Source organism: Macaca nemestrina, chromosome 12 (assembly GCF_043159975.1).
Source record: "Macaca nemestrina isolate mMacNem1 chromosome 12, mMacNem.hap1, whole genome shotgun sequence".
Classification (NCBI taxonomy): domain Eukaryota; kingdom Metazoa; phylum Chordata; class Mammalia; order Primates; family Cercopithecidae; genus Macaca; species Macaca nemestrina.
The window spans coordinates 73,791,501-73,804,351 of NC_092136.1; the positions used below are offsets into that span (position 1 = coordinate 73,791,501).

Consider the following 12,851-nt stretch of genomic DNA (forward strand, 5'->3'; position numbering starts at 1 on the left):
ACTCGTGACACATGCAGAAACTGTTATGAATACCATATGAGCTACCTCATCAACTGTAAAAAGACAGTGGCAGTTTTTTTAGGAAGCAAGTTAAAGAATGCTTTTCTGGAAGTTAGAAAGACTTCTAAATTAAATTTGTCTCACTCTTTCAAGACTATTAGTGCTACCATTCGATTGTTTAAAAACCCAATTCAAAGGAATTTAATAACAGGGTTCTCCTGATCTTGGACCTATATCTCAAGACAAAACCTGTACTGTTATACTTTGTATATAAAGGCTCCTTGGCCTGCAGGCCCCATTTCACAGATTGGGACTGAGGAGGGTGGAGGGCAGCCATGTCAGGGACACAAAAAATATGTGTATTTTAAAAAGAAAGAGCTCCTGCCTGTGAGGGTAGGATGGGGGTATTTTACCAAATTTAACTCTAAAGTATTCAGAGTGGTGGGTTTGTCTACTTTTTACTTTCTGAATTCCCACAGTGTTAAGCAAAGCAAAATTTCTTTATTGTATAGATAGGTAATGATTATCTACTATGTGCCAAGCTCTATACTAGGAACTGGGGACATGGAACAAGTTAGCTGCAATCCTTTCCTTCACAGAACCTAACATTTGTTCTTGTGGTGTTCTTTTGTGTTTCTCCTCCGTAGGCTTATCTAGTTTGCATTGTTTTTATTATAGAGTTGCTTTCTCTAAACTAAAATTGAAATATATAAATGATATTCTCAGATATAAATTACTTAGTCCTCTTTAATTATATGCTATAGTGTAAGGCTCTTTTCTGACCGAAAGAAAAAGATCATCGTAGTCATCGTCAATCATTAATATTTACTGAGTGTCCACTGCATGACTGATACCCTCACAGGTGCTGTACTTAGAAATGACTCACCACCACCAACTTGTCATAATGTCCCCATTGCAGACAGAAGGGTTGATGTTTTACTGTATATGTGGCTATGTGGCCTTTTAGAGTTTTTTGGACCACCGCAGATTACAAATGCTTTAATGCAGAAGGGTTTCTTGTTAAAGTCCTCTATGCTATGAAGTTTGTGTATTAACAGACTGCTTTTCCTGTTGACTTGTAGCAGTGAAGTCCAAGCTAGCTGTGACTGCCAGCATCCATGTGTACAGCATCCAGAAAGCCATGCTAAAGGACAGTGGGCCTCTGTTCAATACTGACTATGACATCCTTAAAAGCAACTTGCAGAACTGCAGCAAGTAAGCTTCTTAATGTTCCTTGTGGGCTTCTTTACGAATTGATTTTGTAAGATGTTTACACAGTGGCTGCCTCTTAAGAGTGAATGCCAAGTCTAGTAAAACCCCATTTATCTTGCAATAAGACACATGCCTGGTTTTATTAGTACATCATAAGGTGAAAAATAGCAGCCACAACCCATATTGAAAACCCCAGTGGACTCCCCATAAATCTACTTCTCATGTATTTATCCTGTCACTGCCACCAGAAATGTTTGTCGTGCCCTTTCTAACTCCCTTACCCAGTCTCTGCTTGTCTAAATCCTACCTATCCTTCAACTAGTTCAAATGTTGTCCTTAAAAAAATAATTCCTAATTTGATACCCCTCTACTTTTCATCCAAAAACAACTTTTTCTTAAGCTTCCATACCAGGATCAGGTTTTTAAAATCTTTTGTATCCTTAACAGCACAAGGAGGTAATGGGCTATAATGCATGTACATTTTGGAAATTGGTGGTCACAGGCTTGAGTTGTGGCTTTGCTGCTTAGTAGCCTGGTGGCATTGGATGAATTACTTAAACTCTTTGAGCTTTGGTTTCTTTGCCTTTAAATTCGATGTAATAATGTCTACTTCGTGGGGTTGTATTGAGAATTCAGATCAGTTCCCCAGATATATATTGAGCACCTACTGCTGTGACAGGTACTGAGTAAAATCATTTGAATTCATTCAGCAAATATCTCATGATACCTGTGACATACCATACAGTAGAGAGTGAATGTGCCCGTGTACCTTTTCATGTAACTGATGGGAGACAGGAGTTATGATACAGTGTAAGAGTGCTGTAATAGGAGGAATATTGGGGGAAGATGTTGGCTGGGGCACTTATCTCCCACTTTTGGATGGATAGAGTCAGGGGACAAGACAGTTATGACTTATGACACTGAAGGTTATAACATCTCACTTGAGGCTTGAAGGCCCAATAGAAATAGCCAAGCAAAGGAGAAATGAGAGACTAAGGACAGAGCTAAGAGAGAAAACATGCTTGTGCAGAACTACAATCGTTTTCTGTGGCTGCAACTTAGAGTGAAAGGTAGGAAATAATTAGATAGAAGACTAAAAAGGCCAAGCAGGAATTACATTATGCTTTGATTACTAGGATAAAAATTTAGACTCTATTCTGAGAGCACTGGGGAGCCACTGAAAATATTTAAGCAGATGGAGTGAAATTATCAAAATTGCATTTTAGAAAGATTGTTCTGGCTGCAGTATTGAAGATAGATCAGAAGAGAATAATCTGGAGGCAAGGCCATCTGGGAGGAGAAATGTGGCTGTGATCCAGGTGGATACGACAGTTTTCTGATGTAAAGTTGTGCTGTTGGGGATGGAGAGGTGTGAAGTTTAATGAGTCATGACCATCAAAAAACCTTGACGTGGCCGGGCGTGGTGGCTAATGCCTGTAATCCCAGCACCCAGCACTTTGGGAGGCCGAGGCTGGTGGATCACAAGGTCAGATCAAGACCATCCTGGCTAACACGGTGAAACCCTGTCTCTTCTAAAAATACAAAAAATTAGCCGGGCGTGGTGGCAGGCGTCTGTAGTCCCAGCTACCTGGGAGGCTGAGGCAGGAGAATGGCATGAACCTGGGAGGCGGAGCTTGCAGTGAGCCGAGATCACTCCACTGCACTCCAGCCTGGGCGACAGAGCGAGACTCTGTCTCAAAAAAAAAATAAAAAACAACCTCAATGTATGGTAGTGGTCAGGGACAAGGTGTGTGGGGGTAGGGGATGGGGGAAGATAGCCTTTCTTGGTATTAAAAGTTTGATACCCATGCTTCTGGCTTGGGCAGCTGAGTACTAAGAAGGGGAATATAACAGGAGGAGCAGGCTTTAGGAGAGAGAGAAAAATGACAAATTGGGTTTTAGAGATGTTGAGTTTGAGAAGCCTGTGAGAAATCCAAGTGAGGATGTCCATCGCAAAAGATAGGTGAATCTAGAGCTAAGGAGAGAAATCTGGGTTAAAGAGAGATTTTGGAATCAGAAAGAATAGTAACTGGGCCATAGTAGTAGATAGTTGTGCAGAGAGAATGTATAGAATGAAAGAAGGGCAGAAAGTAAAACTCTAGGCCAAATTACTAGCTGCGTGACCTTGGGCAAATTATTTAACTTCTGGGTGCCTCAATTTTCTTGTCAGTAAAGCTGATAATAGTACCAGCCAAATAGGGTTGTAGAGGATTAAATGGACTATTATATGTTAAGCACTTAGAATAGCACTTGGCACATAGTAAGCACTATTTAATGATAGTTGCTTTTCAAGGGAAGAACAGAAAAAGGGGGGCTCAAGAGGGAGCCATCAGAGATAAGAGTATATGGGGTTTTAGCCCCTAAGGAAAGAGATTCAAGTAGGAGGGACCAGTCAACATTGTTAAACGTTGCTGAGAAGCCAAGTTAGAAAGTGAAAATTATCCATGGAATTTAGTGATAGCCTTGGTAAGAGCATTTTCAGTGGAGTGACCAGATTCTGGTGAGCTAAGTAAATGGGAACACAGGAAGTGAGACAGCAAATATGGACAGATCTTTCCAGGAGATTTGACTGCAAAGCAGAAAAGAGGGTGGTAGCTAAGGAGGGATTGAGACGGGAAGGATATATACGTTTCTAAAGTTGAGAATGACTTGAACTTGGATTGTTAGGAGGGTGCTATAGAGAAGAAAAGGCTGAAAATCCTGGGGAGGTGGGATGACTGATAAAGATGGGTCCTCAGGGAGAGAGAGAGACAGAATTGCCATAGTTTCTGTAAGTTCCATGAGAATAGGGATTGTGTCTCAGTTGTTAACTATATACCCAAAATAGTGCCTGGCACACTAATAAGTAGTTATTGAGTGAATTAGTGATAGACATTAGTTCTTTTTTTTCTTTAGCTCAAAACCTTGAGCATAAGTATACAAATATTTATTAAATAAACAAATGTATAACCAAAGAGTAATAATTTACAAGTCTCTTGTCTTTTAGGGAAGGATTTCAAGAAAATATTAACACCCTGATAAGTTTATTTGAAATATATTACTAGATTTCAAAAAATTTTAAAATCTAGTTGGGTATTCCAGGCTCTAAAAATCAGTTCCTTTGTTGTATCTAGCAAGTAAGCAAACAAGAATAAAAGTGACGCAAAAGTTCAAAATGAAATCTGCCAGGGCCCACTAAAATAAACATGGCAAGTAGGAATGTGGTAATAGGAAGCACTTCAGTGAAACTTTACCTAATTACTTAAAGTATCCTCAGTAGAAAAGTGAATTTATCTCCAACAAATGAGTTTGTATTTGGTCCTGAGAATTATGGGCCAACTGAGATCTGACTCATGATTTCGTGTGTTTTAAGTGCCGTGACATGAAGAAAGTTGAAATTTTAGGATTGACCAGAGATCTCTTGTCATCAGACATACTCCCAGCCTAACTCGGTCTCTTCCTCATTGCCAATTCCTGGTCCTGACCCTAAGGTGTGGAATTCAAACCAGAAGGAGAAAGAGTTGTTTCAACGCCAACTTCAGACATTGACAGTGAAATAAAACATTACCCTTTTCCTTGTATGTGGAAGTACTGCAAGGCCAGAGAGGAAGAGCAGTGGGTGAAAGCAAATGATTTCCATCTGTTCTTAACTCTGATGCACAAAAGATGTGTGTAAATACAGAGTTTTCTGATGAAGACCATAATAAATCAGTGGAAGATTTTTGGAGCTTTTGACTCTAGCTTTGGGGCTGTCCAGTCTAAAGTTACTTCTGAGATGAAATGATGTATCAGGGATTTTCTTTTTTTTTTTTTCATTAGACCAGGTGTTCTAGCAGTTAATCTCGAAGTTGTGCCTGGTTGATCTTTAAGATAATTGCTATCACCACATAGTTTAGAAATCTCCCACCCCAAGTTGAAGGTGATACACTAAAGAAGGGAGAGAAGCCAGAAGCCTCACTTTCATTCACTTAGTCATTCTTTCAACATGTTGTTTCTAGCACTTTTCTGTGCCAGGTCTTGAGCTGGGTGCCTGAAATAAAAAAGATAAATAAGACTTCAAGGAGTTCTTACGTATGCTCAATAAGCAAGAATGGGAAAAATAAAATATTTTTCTTTGTTAGAAAAAGCTGGGGAACTTTGCTTTTTCTAACAAAGAAAATAATCCTGTGAGAAGGCTAAATTAATTACCTATTCACAATGTGGAATGTTACATTATGGATTTGTGTGAAACGGCACTTCTATAATGATTAGAGAAGAGATGTATGTTCCCTTTAATATGCCACGCAAGCTGTTCCACCAATTTTCTTCTCTTGGCCTTGGGCATACTTACTTGTCTGGTGCCGTTAGTATTATTAGAAATTATTAACAAATGGCTGTCAAGGACTATAGGTTATTGGAGCCAGTGGCTCTGCTCCCAGCTTCTCCTATTTTTCTTTTTTTTGTTTTTTGTTTTGAGACAGAGTCTCACTCTGTCACCCAGGCTGGAGTGCAGTGGTGTGATCTTGGCTCACTGTAACCTCTGCCTCCCAGGTTCAAGCAATTCTCCTGCCTCAGCCTCCTGAGTAGCTGGGATTACAGGCACGTGCCACCATGCCCAGCTAACTTTTGTATTTTCAGTAAAGACAGGGTTTTGCCGTGTGCCAGGCTGGTCTTGAACTCCTGACCTCATGATCCACCTGCCTCGGCCTCCCAAAATGTTGGGATTACAGGCGTGAGCCACCACACCCAGCCTTTTCCTTGTTTTAAAGCATGATTTGTTTATTTATTTTGAGACAGCGTCTCACTCTGTTCCCTAGACTGGAGTTGAGTGATGAGCTTATGGCTCAGTGCAACCTGGACCTCCTGAATTCAGGTGATCCTTCTACCTTGGCCTCCCGAGTAATCAGGGCTATAGGCGTGTGCCACCACACCCAACTAATTTTTGTGTTTTTTGTAGAAACAAAGTTTCACCATGTTGCCCAGGCCGTCTTAAATTCCTAGACTTACACGATCTGCCTACCTCAGGTTCCCAAACCTCTGGGATTACAAGCATGAGCCAGCACACCCAACCCTGCAGCATGATTTACTCTGGCCAAGAGCGTTGCCAGGAAATTTGTTAATATTTAAAGCTTAGTTTTGATTCAGTCAATATTTATTGCAAATCTAGCCCTATCAGAGGAAGGTCTTTAAAAACAAGGGCTATTTCATTTCCCAAGGATAATGAAATTACTGCGTCTTTTATTATTGTTGGTTGCATTCTTTTTTGAATTAGGATACTTTTTTCAAAAAAACCAAGAATATTCAATTAATGGTGGTAGAAGGCACCTAATTCCAACCCTGTCTGTTACTAACTAGATGTATGACCTAGTACAAGTGACTCACTTCTCTCTAGTATTTGTTTCTTTATGTAATAGAGAGTTTCATACAACATTTGTCTAAAGTTGATTTTTTTTTTTTTTTTTTTTTTTTTTGAGACGGAGTCTCACGCTGTTGCCCAGGCTGGAGTGCAGTGGCGCGATCTCGGCTCACTGCAAGCTCCGCCTCCCGGGTTCCCGCCATTCTCCTGCCTCAGCCTCCCGAGTAGCTGGGACTACAGGCGCCCACCACCACGCCCGGCTAATTTTTTGTATTTTTAGTAGAGACGGGGTTTCACTGTGGTCTCGATCTCCTGACCTTGTGATCCGCCCGCCTCGGCCTCCCAAAGTGCTGGGATTACAGGCTTGAGCCACCGCGCCCGGCCTAAAGTTGATTTTAAACAATATTAGAGTTAAGTATTGTGTGGAAGAAGCAAGAATTTGAAAATAAGGTTGTAAACTGACATTAGTTTTTTTTTTCTTTCTCTTTTTTTTGTTGAACCACCCAAGAATGCATATGCTGACATTAACTTAATGTAACATTTCTGTCCCTAGATTTAGTGCTATACAATGTGCAGCTGCAGTCCCTAGATCTCCTGCTGAATCTTCTTCATCTTCCAAAAAGTTTGAGCAGTCACATCTTCACATGTCAAGTGAGACACAAGCCAACAATGAGCTGACCACCAATGGTCATGGCCCACCTGCATCCAAGCAGGTTTCCCAGCAGCCCAAAGGAATTATGGGAATGTTTGCCTCCAAAGCTGCTGCTAAAACCCAAGAAACCAACAAGGAAGCTAAAACAGAGGCTAAGGAAGTAACAAATGTAAGTCTTCTTTGAAGATACCCTTCATTACAGCTCAGAGTGGGTAACTAGAAAAGCATTAATGGTCCCAGTGGTAGTAGTTTATTTATGTAAGGTTCTGATACTCAGTTCTGATTTTTCTACTTTAGTTTGAACGCTTTAATACTTGATACTGTTACCTGAAAGAGTTCTTTTGCTTTTGATAATGATTCTCACCAAGCCTTGGATTTCCTTTGCAAACGAGATTGTTGTGAGACCCAGATGAAAACATGTGAAAACACCTCTAAAATTGTTAACATTCAAAAAAATGTTTATTTGCAATATGTCATTCTGAGGAATATCTTATGTTCTGGGCTTTGCAATATATACCTTCCTTCCTAGTGTATTTCCCATTCTTATTATACTTTATGTGGGTTTTTTTGTTTTGTTTTTGCTTTATTTGCTTCCCTTAGATTTTTATTGTTCAGTCATCTGAACTAACTTAAGGGCATTGACTTAAGAAAAGTATCATTCCAATACTATTTTAAAAATCCAGAAAAGTATAATTATTGTTGTTACTATTATTATCACTGTCATTTTCAAGTGTCAAGTGTATTCAATTCAGATCACTGTCATTTTCAAGTGTCTGTCTTGGGGAAGAAGGATGGAGGAAAACAATAATGTTTATTGAATTTCAGCTGTGTGCCAATAGTTTGGTCTTTGTTCAAATCCTCTTATCAGTTCTGTGAGGGAGGTATTAACTATTTCCCTTTCACATATGGTAAAACTGAAACCTAGACTTAAGTAATTTGCCTGGAGCTCATATTGCTACTGAACGGTAGGAACCAGGAATTCAGATCTACTTCTGATGATTAAAAATGTAATGTTTTAGGTTTTCCCGCTTTGTGTACATACTGCCTCTGATCTTTTTTAATTCTGTCAAATTAAATAGTTTTTAAATGTGCTCAAGAAAAGTTTAGACATATCCATGGGTACTTAATTTTATAAGATCTATAAGAAACTAAGCTTTAGAGATTAACACCAGTTACTATCTGGTGTGGATTATTGTTCTAGATTTGTTCTTATATCTAATGCCTCCGCATTTTGGCACTATTATATAGAGACTATACTATCGCAGCAGTGTGCTATAGAAGAGATTGTTTGAGACTGCTACCTCATGAACAGCCTAAATGCTAGCAAAAAATCATACGTGTTTTCTGTGCTTGTAGGCATCTTCAGCAGGCAACAAGGCCCCAGTGAAAGGGAATATGATGAGCAACTTTTTTGGAAAAGCTGCTATGAGTAAGCATGTTCTTACCTTACTTTGACTAATGAATGAATGTTAATGTAATGACATATTATACCGGAAGTAAAAGTTACTTTGTTTAGTTTTTGCCTGTCCAGGAGACTACCTGCATCCTAACATAAATTTACAGTGTACTGCCCAATATATTGATGAAAGTAACTTAGCTGGAACTTTATGGGTGAGTTAGGCTCAGTTGAGATCTCTTCGAGAGCAGTTTATTATTCCTGGTTTAACTTCCCGCCTTGAAAAGATAATGAACTATTTCCTTCATAGGGCCCTTGAAAATGGGTGATTAAAATAAAAGGGAGGCTGCCTGGCTACGCAGTATAGTATTGAGGTTAATAACATGGATGCTAGAGTCAGTTTGCCTGGTGTGACCTTTATTTCTTCTATCTCTCAAGGGTCCACAAAAGCAAATATTTTGCCTTTCTTTGGTTATTTTTTGCAGATTACTTACAGTAATGAATTAGACTTCCAGTGTGAATTAGAAGGGCCCGAGTCATAATGGACATTTAAAAATCTTTTTTTGAGAAAGCAAAAATCTTCTTTATTTTTAAAAAGATACTTAAGTAAGAATTCTTCTGTATGGAAAGAACCAGTAGTCACATATTTTCATACTTCTCATATCAAGTGTACATCCCCTGAGAGTATGTGGTAGAATACCAGGAAGAATGCAGGAGCCACAGGATAATTATGGCACACTTTCTTGGAGCATCAGTTTTACAAAGATTTTTCAAGGAGGCATTTTGTTACATGCCTATGCAAGCAAAATTAGTCAAAATTCTGCCTTTCCATGATGGCTAAATTTTTTTTCATATTCTGCTTATGTAAGCGTGACAGTTTTTGTGTTTGCTATAAAAGCTGTCAGAGAACATTTTTGTGTTCTTGCAGCTCAGAATGGGTAACTAGAAAAGTGAATGGAAAATGTGATACTTAAAGGTTTCTGGGAAGCATTGTTGTATTACTGCAGGCACAGTTGGTGTACAGGGAATGATTCCTACTTCCGTTAAAACAGGTCCCCAACCCACAGGCCACTGATGGGTAGCAGTCCGGGGCCTGTTGGGGACTGGTTTGCACAGGAGGTGAGCAGCAAATGAGCAAGCATTATTATGCCTGAACTCCACCTCCTGTCAGATCAGTGGTGGCATTAGATTCTTAAAGGATTGCGAACCCTTTTGTGAACTGTGCATGTGAGGGATCTAGGTTGCGGGCTCCTTATGAGAATCTAATGCCTGATGATCTGAGGTGGAACAGTTTCATCCTGAAACCACCCCTACCCTGCTGCCCACCACCACCCCTGCCTATGGAAAAATTGTCTACCATGAAACTGGTCCCTGGTGCCAAAAAGGTTGGGGACTGCTGTGTTAAAGCATCATGCTGTCACTGACCTGCCTAGCTCGTATGGGCCACTGTACCCAATCAGATCATGGTTTCTTGGCAACTTTGATGAGACCCATCTTTTTGTTGGTTGCTTTTTTTTTAATGCATTTGTAACCTTAAAAACCCAGTGAATTTTAAAATTCTTATTTTTAAAATACATAAAATATGTGATTGTGAATTGTTTAAAAAAATCAAACTATACAGAAGTGTACTTATTTAAGTCATGTGTTTAGTTAGCAAATAGATCAAGCACCTGCTATATGCTTGGCATTGTTATGCACTGGTGATACAATAGAGAAAAAGACAAGGTCCCTGCCTCAAGTCCTTATACTCTACTGAGAGAGATGGACAAATAAATATGGAAAAAAAGCCAGGCATGGTGGTACATGCCTATAATCCCAGCTACTCGGGAGACCGAGGCAGGAGATTTGCTTGAGCCCATGAATTCAAATCCAGCCAAAAATATAGCAAGACCCCATTCCTAAAAAAAAAAAAAAAGTGGATGATTGTAATTGCTAGGTAGGAGTAATAAGGTGTTATAATGGCACGTAATTCAGTGAGGGGGAAAACCTGGATAAAATAAAATACTATTAAATATTAATGTAAAAAAAAGAATTGCTTACAAAGTTAATTTATTTAACAGACATTTCTTCAAGGCTGAATGTTCAGAGTAAAATTAGGACTTTTTTATTGTATTTGACACATGACAAGATCATTACAATGAAAATGAAGCTTGAGAATTGGATGAAGAGAGTTCATTGTGGGGACTTGAACCATGTAAACTTAATACTGGACAGTAACAAGTGTTGCCAAGGATATGGAGAAATTGAACCCTCACGTTCTGCTGTGGGGAATGTAAAATGATGTGTACTCACTTTGGAAAATGATATGGCAGTACTTCTAAAAGTTAAACATAGAGCAGCAGTTCCTCTCCTAGATATCTACTCAAGGGAATTAAAACTGTATGTCCACACAAAAACTTGTACATAGATGTTCATAGCAGCATTCTTCATAATAGCCAAAAATTGAAACAGTCCAAAAGTCTGTCATCTGATGAATGGATAAACAAAGGTGGTATATCCAGACAATGAAATGTTATTCAGCTATAAAAAGTAATGAAGTACAGATTGATATGTGATATACATGGATGAACCTTGAAATATTAAGTGAAATAAGCCAGATAGAAAAGATCATATATGATTTCATTTGTATGAAACATCCAGAATAGGCAAGTCTATAGAGACAGTAGGGGCCGGGCGTGGTGGCTCAAGCCTGTAATCCCAGCACTTTGGGAGGCTGAGGCGGGCGGATCATGAGGTCAGGAGATTGAGACCATCCTGGTTAACACGGTAAAAATCCGTCTCTACTAAAAAAATACAAAAAATTAGCCGGGCATGGTGGCGGGCACCTGTAGTCCCAGCTACTCGGGAGGCTGAGGCAGGAGGATGGCGTGAACCCGGCAGACAGAGCTTGCAGTGAGCCAAGATCGCTGCACTGCACTCCAGCCTGGGCAACAGAGTGAGACTCTGTCTCAAAAAAAAAAAAAAAAAAAGAGAGAGAGAAAGAGGAAGGAGAGGAGAGGAAGATTGGTTGTCAGGGACTGGACTGGGGTCAAGGAGGAATGCTAATGGGTTCAGGGTTTCTTTTTGGGGTGATGAAAATGCTCTAAAACTGGACAGTTATGGTGGATATACAACCAAAACCCACTGAATGTAAAGTGATGAATTTTATGGTATGTGAATTATATCTCAATTTTTAAAAGTAATGCTTTATATGTGATAAAATTCAGCATTGATTACAAAATTTAAAGGTCATAATTGGTTATCTTTATTTGCTTGAAAAGGTTTCATGTTTTCTTGAGTATAAGAAGGAAATGCTTTTAATCAGCTAGAAAATAGGTGACTTGATCATTCAGGTAACAAAATGTCATTAAATTTTCCTTAATAATCGCCTTAAATTGTTGCATTGAACTACCTCTTTACCAGTTAATTGGCTATTGGTAGCTGCATATATGTTTAAGTTAGAGTTCTCAAAATTCTGTGAAACCAAGACAGAGAGAAGAAACTCTGGATGCTGAATCTAATGTTTGATCAGTGGTATTTTAATTGAGATCGGTTTTCTGTAATTGGTAAACTCAATGCAGTAGCCTCGCTTTCCTTAATACATAAGGTAGGTAGGAAGTGTTTGGAGGTTTTTTCTCCTAATGATGCCATTTTTAAAACAATTGCTATTAAAACAGTATAATTTATGTGATAGATTGAAAATTTTGCATAAATTTTAAAGCTACACATGTGACTCCAGTGTACTGTATTTTTTGGATTGGCTGTTGACCCTAGAGCCCTGGAGATGCATGTTTACTCTCTTATACAATTTGGGATATTTGAGAGGCACTGATACTTGAGAACAACAGTTGAAAATGCAAAAGTATGCCATCATTGGAAAGGTGGATTCCACCGTTCGCATTTTCTATTCAAGTCTTCAGGAAAAATAAAAGTGTAAATAGATTACATTTTACACTTTGGTCCATCAGCTACACCTTCAAATAATACACATTATTTATAAATTATTATACTAAGCTATGCATAATAGCCAAGACTATGATACTAGTTTTTTCTACACTGTAGAAGGTTTAAGCTATTATAACAACATATAACCAAAACTACTTATTGAAGCGCCTCCAGCTATTGACAGCTTTCCAATAGTATTTTGTGACTTTACTTGTGAAAAGCTATCACTAAGTACAGTGTGAAGGCTAGATGACATGCTTCTATAGTTCCTCAGATGGCGAGGCCTTTTTGCATTTCTTAGTTCTCCCTGTTGCACAGTAGTCATTCTTCAGCTCGGTGTAGGAAAAGGGTTA

The 12,851-nt window shown here is 39.0% G+C and overlaps 1 protein-coding gene across 1 annotated transcript in view; it reads left to right on the forward strand.

The window, feature by feature from the left end:
- Positions 1–12,851, forward strand: part of LOC105468744 (DNA polymerase delta 3, accessory subunit) — a 51,774-nt gene that overhangs the window by 21,000 nt on the left and 17,923 nt on the right. The window contains exons 5-7 of the mRNA XM_011719064.3: positions 1,083–1,215; positions 7,080–7,347; positions 8,535–8,607. Coding sequence (XP_011717366.2) covers positions 1,083–1,215; positions 7,080–7,347; positions 8,535–8,607 — 474 coding nt within the window. The remainder of the gene's footprint in view (positions 1–1,082; positions 1,216–7,079; positions 7,348–8,534; positions 8,608–12,851) is intronic.